Raw genomic sequence first — 21,046 nt, forward strand, 5'->3', positions numbered from 1 at the left:
GAGGCTTCAAGTGACCTGTGTGATCGGGGGACAACCAGGTTTTAGTTAGAACAGGAAGTTGAGGCACGCCTGGGTGGCTCAGTTGGTTAGGCATCTGCCTTCAGCTCAGGTCATGATCCTAGGGTCCTGGGATGGAGTCCCACATCAGACTCCCTGATCAGCGGGGAGTCTGCTTCTCGCTCTCCCTCTGCCTCTCCCCTTGCTCATGCTCTCTCTCAAATAAATGAATAAAATCTTTAAAAAAAAAAAACCCAGGAAGTTGAAGGGAACTTTCAGAGAAGTCACAACACAGAGGAATTTGTTGATGTCCATAAACCAAAGAACAGAGTGGAAGGCATGGGGCCAAAGAGTGCTTAGTGCTTCTATTTTTTTTTTTTTTGAAGGCATGGAAAGGAGGTATCTGGGGAGAGTAGGGAAGGCTCCTCAAACTGGTGCAAAATGGCTTGAGAGGAGAGCCAAGAAAGGGATACTGACTTAGGGTCTTTATTGTGGTCAGTGGGTATGGTGGGTAGGATTGCCAAGCATAGGTGAAGGCTTATGTGGTTTCAATCTTCTGCTGGTGTCAAAGGAGAGAGCACAGCTTTCTTATCAGCTTGTCCAGATGTGGGCATGGAGAGTAAGGGGGATGAGGTTCCAAAGCTATCAGCAAACATCAAAAAATGGAACCAGACCACTCATTATAATTCACCTCTGTTATTTGATGACTGAAACACACCATATTTAATTGAATTAGTGCTTGTTTAAATAAGCTATACAGCCCTCTTGCAACCTGCAGCCTGAGGTTAGTGAGGGAGATGAAAATGTCACTGAATCCTTCAAGAGTTCAGCATTGTGTATTCTGAGAGATGACAAGAGTGCCTCAGCTACTACAGAGGGGATGAGGGTGTCCTGGTGAGATCCTGTACTGTGGCCTGTGTATGGGTACAGACATCCGTGAGGCAAGAGATTCTGAGACTTCTTTGCCCTAAATGGGCAACTCTTAGGCACTGGCCCAAGAGTTTGTAAAAATGTGCAGATGGGGCCATTCATTAGCCAGGCCATCCAGTGCTAAGATAACTGCCTGGAATTTGGCCAGTTGTGCTGATGTTTGGATCCGGTTCTTTATTAGGGAGGTCTTGGTTAAGAAATGAGGAATGGCAGTTCCCTACTGAGCTCCATCATCTATGATGGTCGGCAGTGCTGCTTGTGAATTCCCACTGCTTTTCACTTAGTTCATCCCAAGAGGCTCCCCAGGTAGTCAAAGGGTCTGAGGAGGGCTGCCCTCCAACACCCTGGCATCTGGCAGGGACTGAGGACAGGGGAGGCTGCCCCTTCTGCAGGTGGAATATGCCAGAGGGCCAAGGTTTGGCTTCTAACAGCAGTTGGAAGGCCTTCCAATAGCAATGATTGCTTTATAGGCTTAATTTGGGTTTGAATTAATCTCTTGGCTGTGCTGGGGGTGTTCTTCCCTAGAACCCGGAGGATCAGGATCTTTGCTGTGATGGTGGTAGTATTCAAGGGTTCTAGTGAGCATCTGCTCTCTGGAGTGTGGGCCTCACTTGGCATGCCACCTAATGCCTCCTTGCAAATGTTCTCCTTCTGAGTGGTCACCTAATGGACACAGATCTCACATAGGGTATGGTCTCTCCCCTGAGCTAGTCAGCTGCAGCCTTGGCCTCAAGTATACAGATAGGTCTGGGATCAGACACACAACTCAGGGCCACTTTAAGGAGGGCTCCTATACCATACTGCTATCCCTAAACAAGTTATTATCATGTGATTTAGGACAGCTACATCTATAACAAAGGCTCTGCTGGACCCAACAATGCAGCACGTGTGGCATGGCTGAGTGCATGCTGGCTTGCAGACAGTGGCTGCATGAGCAGGTAGAACCCTGGGGTGCCATCGTCCAGTCATCCTGCTCACAGTGCCAACTCCAATTCTTACCATTACCTTCAGGGTGGATGCCTCCCCCCCGCCCCCAATTTGGTTCAGAGGTCAAGACTGACAATGCCACACACCACAAGGGTATGAGGTTTATTACTTGAATAACTGAGGTCAGCAGGGCAGGGATCCCAGGGCAGGTCAAAATGGCTTGAGGGGCAATGGAAGGGCACTGGCCTGGGTATTTGCTCTGGCTGGGGTTGAGACTACAGCACACACCTCACACTTCCTGTCCAGCAGGGTTTGAATGGTTTGAAATCTGTTGGCATCAAGGAGGGGGCACCCAGGCTTCTGAGCCATTGTTTTCCAAGAAACATTTCCAAGGACATCATGAAAGCCAAAAGAAATTGTAGTTGACAATTTGCTTTCCAAACTTTCTCTTTGGAAACATGATGTTCCAAAATTAAAATTCCTTAGGCTGCAGATGGCAGGCCCCTGAATTTGCTCAATTCTGCCCAGACACTGGGTAGGGACAAGGGCCCAGTGAAGCTTGACACTCACTCCTCCTTCCTGTGTCTAAGCTCTGGCCTCCCACAGCTATGCTTCAGCCCCAGGGGGTCTGCCAACGGTGTGGAGGCCAGGAGAAAGGGCAAAAGGAGTTGAGAAGGGAGTAACACAGAGGACAGGCTTGCCACTACAGCCTCTCCACACAGCAATGACCGTGTAAAATATAAGTCATCAAAAGCCTCCAGCATCTCCCATTTCACCCGGCATAAAAGCCAAAGTCCTTGTCATGGCCTAAGGCCTTTTGTGATATGGCCCATTACCTCCCACCCTATCTGCTTCTCCCTCTCTCACTCAACTCCTAGCCATACTGACCTGTGATTCTTGAACACTCTAGGCCTGTTTCTGCTCAGGGCCTCTGTACTGGCATGATGAGAAAAATTTTTGTTTTTCCCAGTTACTGCCCAGGCATTTTACCGTATGATAACCCTACACACACCCAGTGTGTGGACATTGAGATCACAACTTTAGTTTAGTGACCTCCACCCTAAGCACCTCCTAAGTAATATATGCTACCATGCTCTCAATTTCCTGCTCACTCATGACCTGTAATGGTGGAATGCCCTTCTCCTGGGTCATGGTGCCCCCTTGCTTCTGGGATCTGTGTGGTAAATCTCGTGAATTTAATTCCTTTGTGTGAGTGCACTGAAACTGTGCCTTCAATGAAAAAGACCCCAGGGTTTTCACCTTCCCAAAGGGGGAGCTCCCTGGTGACCTGTGTGGGTGGCTGTGCCTCCTCCTCCAGCAGGTCATAACCTGCGAATTCCTAATTTACTACCCAGCTCTGGCTTCCCAACCGGCTACTCTTGCTGTCATACCCTACCCCCCATCTTCACTGGTCATTCTCGAGTTGTCACTCAAAGGACATCTGGGTGAGGCCTTCTCTGACAGCCCCTATTTAAAGCAGAACCCCTCAAAACACCCAGACCGTATTTCCTGCTTTCCTTTTGCCTCATGACAATCTTAACCATTAGGGCATTTTCTCTACCCACTGGAATGTAAAGTCATCAAGGGCAGGCGTTTTTCTGTCCTGTTTCCTGTGTCCCCAGCAAATGGTATGTAGTAAGCGTCCCACAAGTATTTACTGGAAAAAAGGATGGAATCCAGGCTGGGAAAGGGGGAAAATGAAGCCAGAGAGGGTTGCCTGACAGTGAGAAAGCATGAGGGTGAACAGATGGAGGTCTCCATGCGGTGGAAAGATGAGCAAGTGAGTTGGAGGGTTAGCCGAGCAATGCTATCAGCAAAACTACAAATGTGGCAGCTTGTCTAGGGTGCTTCCTTGGGAAGGTGGGGCTGAAGTGGAGGGGAGGGGGTGAGCAGTGATGGGCTACTCTAATGGCCTCTGAGAGAAGGGTAGGCAGCCCACTGTAGCCCAAGCCTGACCTGTGCACCCTTGAGCCAACTCTCCCATACTTCCCTCTTCAAACCTCTCCCTCATTTGCAATTGATGGCTTTGCCTCTACTTCCTTGAAAGCACAGAAGCCAAGCCCCTCCCTTCCTAAACTGCAAACCTGACTACATCTGCCCATCAATGCCTTTCCTCCTGGAAAAACACAGGAGGTGCCTCTCCGTCCACCTATCCTAGGATATCCCCAAGTTGAGATGGGCTGGCTGGCTGGCTATGAGGATCCTCTCTGGTGGCATATGTGTTGCTTCTGGGACAACTCCCACTGCTCATAGAGAAGGGCACAGCTCTGGGAAACTGAGGAGGGGCCAGTCCCCACCTACTAGGGGCACTCACAGGTGTTCCATGAATGTCTGGAGATGAATGGGTGTGGGAGAAAACTGAGTCTGGGAGCTTGTGAGGAGAACAGGATGGGTATGGAGAGGGCAGGCCTCTGTGGGGCAAGAGCCAGGAGCATAAGGCACAGAGGCAGAGAGTGGGAAACAGCTGCTTGTGTAATTGTGCAGCAGCCCCGATGACCTCAGACTCAGGCACAAAGGAAAGGCAGAAGGAATCCTGCATCTAGTGACTGCATGGGAGGGACAAGAAAGGGTGAGAAACTGGTGGTAATGAGTACACACCACTTCTGAGAGAGGATGACTGCCATCAGACCTGAAAAACTCTTGACCTGATTTTATGTAAGCAGAATATTAATTATAACCATACACAAAGAGTTCACTCTATGACTAATTACCAAAGAAAAGAATTCCTGTGGTTATTTCGAACCAAATGTCAGTTTACTTTTTTGGTTCTGTTAATAATCTCTATTCATGAATATGAATATGCAGCTTCTATCATCTTTTCCCTCCTAACAATTGTGGCAGTCTGATAACAAAATGTACAAGCAAAACAAACAAGAAACAAGAGGTCACAGGAAGCAGGAGTGATGGCAGGGGAAGGAGGGTCTGGGCTTTGTGGACAGTGGGATGTGGGGGTAGAGGGCAGCAAGTGAACCTGGCTTCAGGTCTGGGAGGTGGGTGAAACTGGGACATGGCCAGAGGAGTCAGGAATGGAGCTGTACTCCGTTTCATTCCCTGGAGTGGATCAGCTGGTGTTTGACCAACTTGGAGCGCTGGCTGAAGGCTTTCCCACAAGCAGAGCAGTCATAAGGCTTCACGCCGGTATGGATCCTCTGGTGCTGGATGAGGACTGAACGCTGACTGAAGGCCTTCCCACACTCACCGCACTTATACGGCCTTTCACCAGTGTGGATTATCTGATGTTGAATAAGGTGTGAACTCTGGCTGAAGCCCTTACCACATTCGACACACGTGTACGGCTTCTCTCCAGTGTGAACTTTCTGGTGGTGAATGAGGTTTGAGCTTCGGTTGAAGGCTTTACCACACTGGTTACATTCATGGGGTTTCAAGCCATTATGGATTCTCTGATGCTGAATGAGAGTTGAACTCTGGCTGAAGGTTTTTCCACATTCGGTACATTCGTAGGGTTTCTCTCCAGTGTGAACTCGCTGGTGAAGGATAAGGTTGGAGCTCCGACCAAATGTTTTTCCACATTCTCGACACTCATAGGGCTTGTCACCCGTGTGCACACCCTGATGCTGAATGAGGGCTGAGCTGTGGCTGAAAGCCTTCCCACAGATGCTACATTCATACGGCTTCTCTCCTGTGTGGATTATCTGGTGCTTTCTGAGCACGGAGCTGTAACTAAAGGCTTTTCCACACACATTACATACATGAGGCTTTTCTCCAGTGTGAATTCTCCGATGCTGAATGAGGCTTGAACTCTGACTGAAGGCCTTCCCGCAGTCACTGCACTTATAAGGTTTCTCTCCAGTGTGAACCCTGTGATGCTTAATGAGGTTGGAGACCCGGCTGAATGGTTTGCCACACTCATTACACTCGTAAGGTCTCTCTCCAGTGTGAACCCTCTGATGCTTCCTCAGGTGTGAGCTCTGGCTGAATGCTTTCCCACACTCATTACACTGAAAAGGTTTCTCACCTGTGTGAATCCTGTGGTGTTTAATGAGATTTGAGCTCCGCCTAAAGGCCTTCCCACATTCGTTGCACACATACGGCTTCTCTCCAGAATGAATTCTTTGATGTTGGATGAGGTTTGAGCTCCGCCTAAAGGCCTTCCCACATTCACTGCATTCATAGGGCTTCTCACTCATGTGAGACTTCTGGTGCTTTTTAAGGCTTGAGTTCTGGCTAAAGGCTTTTCCACATTCATTGCATACATAAGGCTTCTCTCCGCTGTGGTTAATCTGATGCCTAATGAGGTTTGAGTGCACACTGAAGGTTTTCCTGCACTCACTGCACTGGTAGGGTTTTTCACTCACATGAGACCTCTGATGATTTTTAAGAAATGAGTTCTGGCTGAAGGATTTTCCACATTCATTGCATATGAAGGACTTCTGTCTAGTATGGATTATCTGATGCTGAATAAGATCAGGGTTTCCTCTGAAGGTTTTCCCACAATCATTACATATGAGTGGGCTTTCGGCTATGTGAAGCCCCTCATGGCTACTTAAGTCCATACTGTGTTGGAAGCTGTGGCCACATATGTCATACAGATGTGGCCTCTCTTCTGTAGGAATTCCCTGAGATGCTGTTGGGTTTGGGCTCAGACTGATGCTTCTTACAAAGTCATCACAGCCCAGCTCTTTCTCTAAGGGGCTCCTAAGGAGCACTGCCACTGGTGTAAAGCCCTCCTCCTGGTAGAGTGACTGCACCCGTCTCTCACTGTCAGGGGTTCCCCAATCTCTCTCTAGTACATCATCACAGAGTTCTCCAAGCTCAGGTGCCTGAGAAAAATCACTGGTATAGTTTTCTGATATTTCTGCCTGTGATTCCAAATCCTCAGAAACTTCTTTCTTCTGAAGAAATTCCTTGCCCTTAGTCCTGGTGTCCCAATCTGAAATGATAAACAAAGTCACTTGGAAGGAAACAGGAAAATACAGATGACACATCTGGGAATGTGTGACCCACTGGGGGTGGTAGTCTCAAATCTCTCAAGGGGATGAGAGAGGGGGCTGGGAGAGCTCTAAACGGATGAGGCAGCAGGGCCCTCAACCTACAAGACTGACCCTCACCCCCCTGACCCACATCTCAGGAAATCACCTGCAGTCTCCCTATTGGTTCAAGTCAAAATCATGTTCTTCTGTGAGCCTCAGAGCTCCCCAGGTCAGGAGCCCTGGACCTGGGGGTGTCTAGGAAATGTCCACATGAGGCTGGGCACCTAGGAGTAATGGGGGGAGGGCTCACTGAGGACTGCAGGGACAGGGAGGCTGCTATGGGAAACAAGAGTCTGCACAGGTTGCCCCAAAGCTCACTATGCCCCGCACTGCCCCCAGCAACTGACCCAGGGAGCCTCCCATCCTCCTCTGGCTGCATATGAAGTAGGGACCAGAAGGGCATGACACACAGGAGTCAATGGAGCTTTCTCATAAATGGTCACAGGGTACCCTTTTTAGGTTTTGTGGCTATATGGTCTTGGTTATATAGTCTGCTTTGTTACAACCCTGCAAAAACCTCAAAACCATTCTTTGCTTGCAGGCCATTAAAACAAAAAACGAACAAAACCCCCCCAACAAATCCCTGGCTAGCTGGATCTGGCCTGTGGGCCACAGTCTGTTGACCCTAAGATAAGGTCACTAGTATGGCTCAGGAGATGGTGGCAATGATTAGTTTTCAGCCCCAAGCCACTGTTGGCCTGGAAGCCTTTTATTGAGACAGGAGACAAAATAGTCCTGTGGGTGAGGATGGTGAGAGGTTGCTTCGGATTTATTAAATCTGATGTAATTCTTCTCTGCAACTTAAGAACGGTTGGAAACAATGATTAAAGTTTCTCTTTTGAAAGGAAATGTAAAATTGGAAATGTGGTTTCCCTTATGACGCACACACACAATAAAAGTTGGGTTTAAGGGGAGGCACCTGGCTGGCTCAGGGTTGTAGGTTCGAGCCCCATGCTGGGTGTAGAGATTACTTAAAAATAGAATCTTAAAAAAAAAGTTGGGTTTAAGGGCAAAGAAAAAGATTTGAAAACAAAGAGTTGCTTGCGCTGTCCTTGCTGCCCCCATGACTGATCCCCACTGGAGAAAAGAGTGAGGATTCTAAGCCCTTCTAGAACACAACAAACCTATTAGTATTTCCTGAGAGAAAGCACTCATTAAAGACCTTTATGATTAGTGGCTTCCAGGTTTGTGGAAAACAGCTTCGGTAAGTACCCAAGTCAAAGCCACATACTCAGGTGGGGCTCCACTAGTCTATCTCCTGATAGACTATCATTTACTTAATTTATTGAGGTGAAATTTACAAAAATAAAATTGTTTAAAATGAACATTTAAGTGGCATTTAGTTGTGCCTGTTGTGCACATTTACAGTGTTGTGCAATCATCACCTCTATCTAGTTCCGAAACAGTTTCATCACTCCAAAGTAGAGCCTCTTATTAACCCATCAGTTTTATCTCTCCTCCCCAACTCTTAGCAACCCTCAATCTGCATTTTGTCTTTAAGCATTGGATAGCTCATATAAATGGAATCCTATCACATGTGACTTTTTATGTGTGGATTCTTTCACTTAATGTTTTTCCAAGTTCATCCACATTGTAGCATGTATCACTGCTTCATTCCTTTTTTTTTTTTTTTGTCTGAATAATATTCCATTGTATGGATATAGTATATTTTCCATGGATGGACATCTAGGCTGTTTTCTTTTGGCCATTGTGAATAGTGCTTCTATGAACATGATGTACGTATACATGTTTGAGTACCTGTTTTTAACTCTTTGCATATTTATCTAGCATTGCTGGGTCCTATGGCAACGCTATGTTTAAACGTTTGAAGAACTGCCAAATTTTATTCCATAGTGGCTGCACCACTTTCCATTCCCACCAGCAATGTATGAGAGTTTCAATTTCTCTACACCCTTGAAAACACTTGTTACATATTTAAGTATTACAACCACTCTAGTGGGTGTGAAGTGGTTATCTCATTGTGGTTTTGATTTGCATTTCTCAAATGACTAATGAATTTAAGCATCTTTTCATGTGCTTATTGGCCATGAAAATTTGCATATTTTCTTTTGAAAAGCATTTATTCCAGTTCTTTGCCCATCATAAAATTGGGTTGTTTGTCTTCTTATTATTGAGTTTGAGTTCTTTATAGATTCTGAATACTAGACTCTTAACCAGAAATACAATTTGCAAAGACTTTCTCCCATTCTATTAGGGTGTCTTTTAACTTTCTTGACAATGTCCTTTGATACCCAAAAGTTTTTAATTGTGATAAAGTCCAACGTACCTATCTTTTTCTCTACTGCTCATGCTTTTGGTGTCATATCTAAGAATCCACTGCCAAACTCAAGGTTATGAAAATTTATACCTGTTTTCTTGTAAGAGTTCTATGATTTTAGTTCTTTATTTAGGTTGTTGGGCCATTTTGAATTAATTTCTGTATATGGTGTGAAGTAGAGGTCCCAGTTTATTCTTCTGCATGTGGATATCCACTTGTCCCAGCATTATTTGTTGAAGAATTATCTTTTCTCACTGAACAGTCTTGACATCCATATTGCAAATCAATTTGTGACAGATGTCTTGGTTTACTGCTAGACTCTCAATTCTATTCCATTGATCTGTATGTATAGCTTTATGTCAGTACCAAATTGTTTTGATTATTAAAGCTTTGTAGTAATTTTTGAAACTGGTGAGTATGAGTCCTCTGTTTTTCCTTTTCAAGCTTGTTTTGACTGTTTGGGGCCTTTTGTCATTCTATATGAATCAGAGGGCTCAACTTCAAAATTTCTGCAAAAAAAGCTGTTGTAATTTTTTTTTTTTTAAGATTTTATTTATTTATTTGAGAGAGAGAGAATGAGAGAGAGAGCACATGAGAGGGGGGAGGGTCAGAGGGAGGAGCAGACTCCCTGCAGAGCAGGGAGCCCGATGCGGGACTCGATCCCGGGACTCCAGGATCATGACCTGAGCCGAAGGCAGTTGCTTAACCAACTGAGCCACCCAGGCGCCCAAGCTGTTGTAATTTTGATATGGTTTGTATTGAATTTGTAGATTGCTCTGGATAGCACAGGCATTGTAACACAATTAAGTTCAATCCATGGACTTGATGTCTTTCCAATTATTTATGTATTTGTTAATTTCTTTTGTCAAGGCTTTGTAATTCTCAGCAAACAAGTCTTTCACTTCCTCAGTTAAATTTATTTGTAGGTTCTTTTTTCTTTTTTTTAAAGATTTTGAGAGAGAGAGAATGAGAGGGGAGAGGGGGGAGGGGCAGAGGGAAAGGGAGAAGCAGACTACCCGCTGACGAGGGAGCCTGACTTGGGGCTTGATCCCAGGACCCTGAGATCATGACCTGAGCCAAAGGCAGATGCCTAACTGATTGAGCCACCCAGGTGCCCCTATTTTTTCTTTTGATGCTATTTAAATGAAGTTTTCTTAATTTCCTTTTCAGATTGCTCATTTCTGGTATATAGAAACAATTGATTTTGTGTGTTGATTTGTACCCTGAAACTTGGCTGAATTCATTTATTAGCTCTTATAGCTTTTTAATGGATTCTGTGGGATATTCTATATATAGGATCATGTCTTCTGCAAACAGAGATAGTTTTCCATCTTCCTTCTCAATTTGAGTGTCTTCTTTCTCTTTCCTGATTGCTCTGGGTTAGAACTTCCAGTACAATGTCGAACAGCAGTGGTAAGACAGGCATACTTTCCTGATCACTAGGGGAAAAGATTTTAATTTTTCACTATTGTGTATAATAATGCTAGCTGTGGGTTCTTCATGAATGCCCTTTATCATGTTAAGGAGGTTCCCTTATATTGAGTTTTCCCAGTGTTTTTCTTTTCTTTTTTTTTCTTTCTTTTAATCACAAAGGGTGTTTGATTTTGTCAAATACTTTTTCTGCATCGGTTGAGATGATTATGGTTTTTCTCCTTCATTCTATTAATGTGGTAAATGACACTGATTGGTTTTGTTATGTTGAACTACCTTTGTATTCCTGGGTTACATCCATGGGGTATAATACTTTATTCTTGAGTCACTTTGGTAATTTTTTTGTCTTTAGGAATTTCTCTCTTTCATCTAGGTTATCTAATTTGTCAGTGCACAACTGGTAACAGTCTTCTCTTATACTCCTGTTTACTTTTGTAAGATAGGTAGTAATGTCCATTTCTGATTTTTGTTATTTGTGTCTTCAAAGGTTTGTCAATTTTAATCTTTTCAAAAAACTAACTTTTGATTTTGTTGATTCTCTAATGTTTTCTACTTTTTTTTTTAAGATTTTATTTATTTATTTGACAGAGAGAGAGCAGGAGAACACAGCAGTGGGAACGGCAGAAGGAGAGGGAGAAGCAGGCCCCCCACCGAGCAGGGAGCCCGATGCGGGACTCGATCCCAGGACCCTGGGATCATGACCTGAGCTGAAGGCAGCTGCTCAACCAACTGAGCCACCCCGGTGCCCCTGTTTTCTACTTTCTAGTTTATTTATCTCTCCTGTAATGTTTATTATTTCCTTCCTTCTGTTAGCTTTGGGTTTAGTTCACTCTTGTTTTCACAGTTCCTTAAGATATAAAGTTAGGTTACTGATTTAAGATCTTTCTTCCTTTTTTTTTTTTTTTAAAGATTATTTATTTATTTATTTGACAGAGAGACACAGCAAGAGAGGGAACACAAGTAGAGGGAGTGGGAGTGGGAGAAGCAGGCTTCCCACTGAGCAGGGAGGCCAACATGGGGCTCAATCCCAGGACCCCGGGATCATGACCTGAAGCCAAAGGCAGATGCTTGACGACTGAGCCACCCAGGTGCCCTGATCTTTCTTCCTTTTTAATGTATCCACCTACTGCTATAAATTTACCTTCTGGCACTGCTCTCCTTGCATATTATAAGTTTTTGTTTGTTTTCATTTGTATGCAGGTTTTTCTAATTTCCCTTGTGACTTTTTTCTTGACCCATGGGTTAGGAGTATGTTGTTTTATTTATACATATTTGTAAATTTTTCAATTTTCCTGCTGTTACTGACTAGAGATAATACGTTACATGATTTCAGCTGTTTTTATTATTGGGATTTGTTTTGTGGCCTAACATAAGGTCTATGTTGGAGAATGTCCACGTACACTTAAGAATATGTGCTCCTTTGGGTGGAGTGTATGTACGTACATGTCTATTAGGTCTAATTGATTTACAGTGTTGTTCAAGTTCCCTATTTCATTACTGGTCTTCTGTCTGATGTTCTATCCATTTTTGGAAGTGAGGTACTGAAGTCTCCAACTATTATTATACAACTATTTCTCCCTTCAAATGTATATGTGTTTCATATATTTTGGGGTTCTCTTTTGTAACTTATATCCTCTTGTTGAATTGATTCTTTTATTCACACATAATGCACTTCTTTTCTCTTGTTACAGTTTTTTACCTAGTTTATTTTTTCTGGTGTTATAGTATAATCACCCCAGCTCTTTTGGTTACTATTTATTTGCATGTAATATCTTTTTTCATCTTTTACTTTATCCTTATTTGTGTCTTTGGATCTAAAGTAAGCCTCTTGTAGACAGTATATAGTTGGATCATGCTTTTTCATCCACTATGCTAATATCTGCCTTTGGAGGGTTTAAACCATTTATAATTAATTACTGATAAGGAAGGATTTACTTCATTTTGCTATTAGTTTTTGATATCTTTTATCTCTTTATGTCCCTCATCTCCTCTATTACTGTCTTCTTTTGTGTTATTTTTTGTAGTTTACCATTTTAATTTTCTTCTTTTTCCTTTTATGGATACTTTTTTTTTTTTTTTTAAAGATTTTATTTATTTATTTGACAGAGAGAGAGACAGCGAGAGCAGGAACACAAGCAGGACGAGTGGGAGAGGGAGAAGCAGGCCTCCCGCCAAACAGGGAGCCCGATGTGGGACTCGATCCCAGGACCTTGGGATCATGACCTGAGCTGAAGGCAGACGCTTAACGACTGAGCCACCCAGGCGCCCCCCTTTTATGGATACTTTAAAGATATTTTCTTTTAATGGCATAATGGGGATTACAAATAACATCCTAATACCCTGAAACAATGTAGTTTGATCCCCCCCCATCACAGCTATTTTAATTTTTATTCCTAAGCTTTACTGAAATATAACTGACATACATCATCGTTAAGTTTAAGGTGTACAATGTAATGATTTGTACACCGATACATGTACACTGTGAAATGATTACCATCGTAAGGTTAGTTAACACATCCATCACCTTATATAGTTATTATTATTATTTTTTTAAGTAATCTCTACACCCAACATGGAGCTCAAACCCATGACCCAATATCAAGAGTGGTATGCTCTACCAACTCAATCAGCCAGGCACCTCCTTTTTTTGTGTTAAGAATTTTTAAGGTCTACTATCTTAGCCATTTTCAAATACATAATACAGTATAACTGTAGTCACCATGCTGTACATTAGAACCCCAGAATAAAACCATCAAGTTTGAACTGATAACAACTTAGCCACAACAGCATACAAAAACTCTGCTCTTATACACCTCTGCTCCCCACTGTCGTGTTGTCACAAATGTATCTTTATATGTTGTGTGTTTAATATAGATTTATAATGATTTTTATTGTCTTTTAAATAATTTAGGAAATAAAAAGTGGAGTAATAAACCAAAAACACATTAATACTAGCTTTTATAGTTACCAACGTAGTTACCTTTACTAGAGATTTTTGTTCGTTTATATGGCTTTCAGTCCCTACTTAGTGTCCTTTAATCTTAACCTGTAGGACTCCCTTTAGCATTTCTAATAGGGCAGGTCTACTGGTAATAAATATCCTCAGGGGCGCCTGGGTGGCTTAGTCAGTTAAGCGTTTGCCTTTGGCTAAGGTCATGAACTCAGGGTTCTGGGATTGAGCCCCAAGTCGGGCTCCCTACTCAGCGGGGAGTCTGCTTCTCTCTCTGTCCCCACCCCCTGCTTGTGCACATGCACGCTCTCTCTCTCTCAAATAAATAAATAAAATCTTAAAAAAAAAAGTCCGCAGCTTTTATTTATCTGGAAATATCTGGGAATATCATTTTGAAGGGTCATTTTGCCAGATATGGAATTCTTGGTTGACAGTTTTTTCTCTCTCAGCACTTTAAATGTCATCCCACTGCCTTCTGGCCTCCATGGGTTCTGATCAGAAACTGGCTGCTAATCTAATTCAGGATCCCTTATATGAGATAGGCTGCCTCTTTTGTTTTCAAGATTCTATCTTTGACAATTTGATTATAATGAGTCTTGATGTGAATCTCTTTGAATTTATCCTAGTTGGAGTTTGTTGAGCTTGTTGAATGAATAGATTCATGTCTTTCATCAAATTTGAGATGTTTGGGCCATTGTTTCTTCAAATATTCTTTCTGCCCCTTTCTCTCTCTCTTCTATAATGTGTATGTTGGTTTGAGTGATGCTATCCTACAGGTCTGTTAAACCCTCTTCACTTTTCTTTAACCTTTATTCTTCCTGCTTCTCAGACTGAATAATTTCAATTGTCCTATCTTCAAATATGCCTGCTCAAATCTGCTGTTGAATCCCTCTAGTGAATTCATTTCAGTTATTGCACCTTTCAACTCTAGAATTTCTGTTCTAGTTTTTTTTTTTTTTTAAAGATTTTATTTATTTATTTGACAGAGAGAGACATAGCGAGAGAGGGAACACAAGCAGGGGGAGTAGGAGAGGGAGAAGCAGGCTTCCCCGCCGTGCAGGGAGCCCAATGTGGGGCTCGATCCCAGGACCCTGGGATCACGACCTGAGCCAAAGGCAGACGCTTAACGACTGAGCCACCCAGGCGCCCTCTAGTTCTTAAAAAAAAAAAAAAGATTTATTTATTTGAGAGAGAGCGAGAGCACACAAGTCGGGGAGGGGGGAGGAAGAGGGAGAAGCAGACTCCCCACTGAGCAGGGAGCCTGATGCGGGGGTCGATCCCAGGACCCAAAGATCATGACCTGAGCTGAAGGCAGATGCTTAACTAACTGAGCCACCCAGGCGCCCCTGTTCAGTTCCTTTCTATAATTATATAAATTGTATACTTATAATTGTATAAATTTAAAATCTCTTGATATGCTCATTTTGTTTGTACATTGTTTTCCTGGTTTCTTTTAGCTCTTTGAGCACATTTAAGACAGTTGGTTTAGTTTGTCAACCATCTGTGCTTTTTCAGGGACACTTTCTGCCAAATAATTTTTTCCCGTTGAATGGGCCAGCCTTATTTTCCTTTTTCTTTGTATTCTTTGTTATTTTTTTTTGTTAAAAACTGGACATTTGAATATTTATTGTGGTAACTCTGTAAATCAGTCTCTCCCTCCTCCAGGCTTTGCTGTTATTGATTGTTGAAGGTTACAGTCAATTGTTCATTTAGTGACTTTCCCAAATAAGTTTTGCAAACTAAAACTAGTCTGTCATGTGTGGTCACTGAGGTCTCTTTCTTTAGCTTGTGTTCAGCTAGTGTTTTGACAGAGATTTCCTTGAACACTAACAGTAAACGAAAAGTAATACACCTCTCCCAGCCTTTGTGCTAGGGTACTACCTTAACACTACATATAACCATCTTAGCTTCCAGCTTTTATTGCCTTAGATATGAGCCAGAGGTGAAGCTATGATCTTCAGAGGTCTTTTCTGAGCATATATCCTGTCCTGGGCATGTATGCAGTTTTCTAAATTCTCTGATATACAAGGGTGCTTTTGAATGTCCTCGTTTCCCCAGCTTTCCCTCCTAGGCTTTAGGTGGTTGACTGTACTGTTAACTGATGTCCCAGGTGGCTGTGGGGTTTTAGTTCCCCTACAATGTTTCTGAACCCAGGGCTTTTGTGCCCTAAGTTCTGAGTATGGCAAAACAGAGACAAGCATTTTGCATCAATCCTTTATCCAATCCCACGCAGGTTAGGACAAACAATAATTTTTGAGTAATATATTCTCTGCTCCCTTTGGAATCAGGGACCACGATCCCACACTGGGAACACAAGCTGCTCACTTTAAAACTGCCACTGAGCCAGGGAGTGTTTGGGGGCAAGAGCAAGTAAAAACACCACAAAGCTTTCCTACCATTTTTAAGTGGCCTTTTTCTTGATTTAGCATTTACCTGGTTGTTGTAAACCTGTTTTCTAGATTTAGATTCTTGACAAAGTTGGTCCTGGCACTTTCTGCTTGGTTATTTTTTTTTTTTTTTTTGGAGGACTGGGTATTTGGAGCTATGTACTCCACCATTTTGTTCCACGGTGGCTTTTTAAACATTACCATCAACCCAGTTTTTTTTTTTTTCTTTCTTTTTAATGGAATAGGGCCTGTCCTCCCACACCATTCTCTGCCCAGCATACTGTTAACCATTTGGTTCACATTCTGCCTCTGCCTGGGGGCAGTCAGCAGGCCTGTCTCTCAGGGCGACTTCTTGGGACCTCATCATGTCTCTATCTCCTAACACTCTCCTGCTCCAACATACCCAGGACTGCCTTGTACTACCTCTGCCTGCTGGGGGAGGTCATCAAGAGGATGTGACCACTGGTTGACTCATGAGCTGGATCCAGGTGACTGGAGGCTCCTCATCCTTTTCCCTGTCCTTGAACGTACATTCTGCTTGCTGTCCCTGCTCCCAGAAGCTGCCCCAAGGACACAGCATTGAGATAGTGATGTGGTGCTGTGACCATCAAGACAGTATGTGTAACTAAATCCAGTTAAGGCCACTATATCAACTTTTAAGATTTGGCAGGTGGATGCTAGGGTCTACTCGTATTGCAGCCACCCAAGACAAGCCTCTTAAATAAGTTCCCTTGATTATTAAACTGTCATCTACCAACCTGGGTGGCCTGCCTTGTTCTTCAGACGCTCCCCTCCATGTACAGAGGCCAGTTTAAGTTATACCTGGGAAGTTCGTGAGGTATGCGAACAAACACTGCCATTAGCCCAAACTTCTCTGGCCACAGAGTCTGACTAGGGTACTCTGCCCAGAAGTCCTGAGTATGACCACAGGTCCCACGTAGTTAAGAGTGTCCTCTTGTAAAACAGCCATCATATAGCAGTAAGGAAAACTAACACTGAGTAACCATCCTAATCACTGCTGAGGGGTCCACAGAAAAGGCAAGCTAGTTGAGGGCTCTTCAGGAAAGGACTCTCTAGTAGAGCTCCAAAGTGGATGGGAGTGGCTAGGCTGTGCGAATGCAGACAGAAGGGAGTAGATCACGGCCTGAATTAGGGCTGTACCCTAAATGCAGGGGACTACCACCAGCCTGGTAGTTGGGCTGCAGGGCTCAGCTGGCAGCCATCATATCACACCCCTCTATGTCAGGTGGGGAAACACAGTGTCCTGCTCAGGCACCAAGACACCCTGGGGCCAGGCCAAATTCCTCTCTGATCTCTAGCCTTGGTCCTCAAGTCCATGGGGCACCCTATCCCTAATGATGACATGGATGCCTCCTGGGGGTAAGCACAGGGTGACACGGACAAAGTCCCTCCAGAATGAGGGCAACCAGTGGGGAACTTGCTCCCAGTACCTGGCTGCTGACGGTGAGGGGGAGTGGTTCCTGGCTCAGTGTAGCCACAGCAGTGGGGATCATGGAGTGCAGATCCAGCGTGGGTCACAACAGGAGCATCATTCACACAGGCCTGGGCTGCAGGGATCCAAGGGGATGGTCCAGGAACTGAGGGCTCCATTTCTGCCTCTTCAGAGCGAGCTCTGAGGCTGGGCATGGCTGGGACCTGGAGACCAGCAAGGATACAGGTGAGTGTACAGAGGAGCTAGCTCCAGGGATCCATACTCCCACCAGGCAAGGGTCTCTTCCACCCCTACAGCCTGAGACCTGATGTAGACCTGGTGCTAGGTCTCAGGGAAGGGGTAAGATGCTGACCTCAGGGCAAGGTGAGCACACAGCGTCCCATGGGCACCCCTAGAAGGGCCCAGGGCTGCCATGATAGGAGAACAGCCCCACAGAGCCTGCACCCATGGTGGGCCCACCCCTCATTCCTGACACAATGTCCTGAAGGTGGAACATCAGATCCATTCACAGTGGAGCAGCAACTCCAGCAGTTGGGCAGCTAGGGGCAGCCTGTGCCTCAGAGGTGCACATGGTCATCATGGTGTCTGAGTTGTGGGTCCCCCCCCCCGGCAGCATCCACACTGAGGTCTCCACCATCCTGAGCCGTCTTCCCACTGCACCAGTGGCTCCCTCCTAGGCTCCTCCTTATCTTCCTCTTCATGTTGGTACATCAGGGTTCACTTTTGAACCTACACCAACTTCCTTGGTTAAGGAAGGCATCAACACCCTTATCCTGTGAAGATTCCCAAGCTTGGGCTCATTTCCAGTTCTAAATGCTCCTTCTGAGGAGATACAATACTCCCACTGATACATGATGGGTTCCCCACAAGGACCAAATTAGTGATTCCCCCACCCCTCCTACTGCCCTGTCTCTGCAAATGCACCATGCCCTGCTCAGTGGCCCACCCATACTGTGGCAATTCCCTTTGGCCCCTTATTCACACTGCACTACTGACAGAAGCACACAGCGGACACCGCCTGCCTACTGGGTAGTGCGTAGTGTAAGCCCTGACAGTTGTTTTGTTTTTTTGTAAAGCAAGTGCCTGAATTAAGCTTTGATGCCGAAGCATCCACTGCAAACAGGCATCCGTTTCAAAGATGGAATAAATGCCAGCCACTGGACTAGATAAAGAGCCAGGCCACCTCCCCTGACAGCCTCCTTTGTCTTGGAAATCTTGTTTGATTCTGATTACTGGCCATTTGGACCACTTGTTATTTTTCTCTTCCTGTGCTTTAAATTCCCACTCTTATGTTTTATTTATTTTATTAAGAAGAATTTCTTTATTCATTTGAGAGAGAGAACACGTGCGTGAACCAGTGTGGAGGAGGGGCAGAGGGAGAGGGAGAAGCAGACTCTCTGATGAGCGGGGAGCCTGACTCAGGGTTCAATTCCAGGACCCTGAGATCATGACCCAGGTCTGAAGTCAGATACTTAACCAACTGCCAGGCACCCCTCCACTCTTATGTTTTAAATTCACCAATAAAGAGTGAGCCCCTGAAACCCTAGGTCTCTACCCTTGACCTCAATCAAAGCAGAAATCCAGGCCAGTGCTCTCTCATTACTGGAAACCTCACTGTGTGGCCCCAGGTGTGCTAATTTGCAGGGCCTGTAAGTAATAAATCTTTACTTTTTGAAAATTTCCTAATGAAAATTTCCTTGTTGCTGAAGGGCATTTTGCAATCATCGTAAGAACCACACGGGTTGGTCCAACCAAATCACTGGTTTTTGACAGGCTGAGACCAGCACGAAACAGAGGCAGCAAGGAAGGAGCGGAGCCCTGGGGCAGGCAGGCACTTAAACCAGGCCCAGGGAAGGGGACTTCGGCAATGCCTGGTTAGAAAGGTAGAACAAGGGGCAAAGGTGTGGACAGAGCTCAGAGACAGGGTCACTGGGGTACAGACTATCAGAGGCCACGGCTCCTGACAGTGAGGCACTGGCCACGTTTCTCTATTAGGACAGACAGAACTAACCTGACACGGATGCTCACAGGAACGTGCAGACAAGATTCAAAGCAGGGAGAGCACTGACTTAAGGTGTCTGTCAGCAGAACGAAGCAGATGTTGCTTCCATGGGGGGGGGGGGGGGATGTCCGTCACTTTCCCTCTCTCAAAGGGACAGTCATTTGCAATACTCATTCACTTTATTTTAAAATTCTTTAAATTATTATCACTGTCACTGAATGGGGGCAGTCACATGGCTCAAAATTCAAAGGCAGAAGACTTATGGTGAAACACTCCCAGCCAGCTACTCTGCTCCCCTTCCCAGTTGCTAATGTACCCTTCCAGAATATTCTATGCTCATTTTACATCTTGTTTTTCTCACCTCAGTATATGTGGCATCTTGCCCTGGAGGACACAGGCCGAATCTGTGGTAAACAGAACGCCCCTCAACACCCATGTGCACAGCCCAATCCCTGGAACCCGTGGACATGGTATGCCACACAGCAAAAGAGACCTTGCAGAGGGGATTATCTTGGTGGACCCAATCTAATCACACGAACCCTTGCTGACTCCGGGGTGCCAGGTCCCTGTGCAAGGACTGGGGCCTCAGGAACTAAGGACAGTCAGCAAAGAAACACCCTTCAGTACAAGAACCTCAAGGAATTCGATTCTGCCAGCGAGCCTGGAAGCAGATTCTCTTGGCTAAGAGCTCAACAGGGTGCTAAGCAGAGACACCAGCCCACTGCAGGCATCCACGGGGTGGGCATGGCTCGTCCCTCAGCTCCACTCACACGGGGGAGAATAAATTCCTCCCTGTCCCCAGAGCCTCGTCGCCACCTGGAGGGTGACTGCACCACCCGGGGCCTCCAGGCAGGACACCTGCGCGGAACGACCACCTCATTTCTCACACAGCTCAGTACAGCTCCGACGTTCGCACCCAGTCCTGAGGCCCCTCCTCCACCCCGACCCCCACGCGCCAGACACCACTCACCGCACACCTGCCCCGTCGCCACGCGGTCCTGCGGCCAGGCTCCAGGGCGAGTCAGGATCCGCCGTCCGGAGGATGCCCCTCACGCCCGCTCCCGGAGGCGCCCTCCGAGGCCCCCAACCCCGCCCAGGCCGAGCAACCCCAGCCCCTCTGACCACGACGCCCTGCCTAGCCCACTGGAGGCCGGCACCCACCGCGGGGTCTTCGGGGTCACGCGGGAGCGCGGTCCGCAACGTGCAGGCTTCACCTGCGCGAGCTCCTTCCCTCCCGGGGGTCGCTCCGGACACCGCGCGACGCCGCGGCCCTACCGCGGCTGTGCCCAGAGACGGGCCCCGGAAATCCCTCCCCCGACCCTCCCCGACTTCCGGGCCAGCGTCGCCGCTCTAGGCGGCGGAGGCCCGGCGACGTGGGGTTCCCTCCCCCTGGGGGCGCGGAGCCGGAGCTCCCCGGCTCTCACGGAGGTCGGAGCGCGCTGGTGACTAGATGTGAAAAGGCGAGGGTTAGAGATGCAGGAAAAGGAGAAATGCCGCTGTCGTGGGGCTTGTGTACACAGTTCCTGGAATCGGAACAGACTGCAGCTTGATGAAAACGTGAGGGCTCACGTGGGAGAACCGAATCCCTCAATCAGTGATTCGGCAGACAGATGGAAAAACTCAAATTCCTTAAATAGGTAATACACATTTCGTGGGAGGGGCGCCTGGGTGGCTCAGTTGGTTAAGCGACTGCCTTCGGC

General features: G+C 45.8%; 1 protein-coding gene across 3 annotated transcripts; it reads right to left on the reverse strand.

Moving 5' to 3' along the window:
• Positions 1-256: 256 nt before the first annotated feature.
• ZNF16 (zinc finger protein 16) lies at positions 257-20,635 on the reverse strand. 3 transcript variants are annotated; one of them, XM_032415848.1, is made up of 3 exons: positions 20,508-20,635; positions 17,343-17,547; positions 257-6,745 (listed from the first exon to the last, which is right to left on the reverse strand). In XM_032415848.1, exons 2-3 carry the CDS (start codon positions 17,536-17,538, stop codon positions 4,899-4,901), a joined length of 2,043 nt encoding a protein of 680 aa, XP_032271739.1. In that variant the 5' UTR covers positions 17,539-17,547; positions 20,508-20,635; the 3' UTR covers positions 257-4,898. The 3 variants fall into 3 exon arrangements, with proteins under 3 accessions (XP_032271739.1, XP_032271738.1, XP_032271737.1); XM_032415847.1 differs by having other exon boundaries at positions 20,324-20,635; XM_032415846.1 differs by having other exon boundaries at positions 20,317-20,635.
• Positions 20,636-21,046: the final 411 nt, after the last annotated feature.

Source organism: Phoca vitulina, unplaced genomic scaffold (assembly GCF_004348235.1).
Source record: "Phoca vitulina isolate PV1807 unplaced genomic scaffold, GSC_HSeal_1.0 scaffold18, whole genome shotgun sequence".
NCBI classification, from domain to species: domain Eukaryota; kingdom Metazoa; phylum Chordata; class Mammalia; order Carnivora; family Phocidae; genus Phoca; species Phoca vitulina.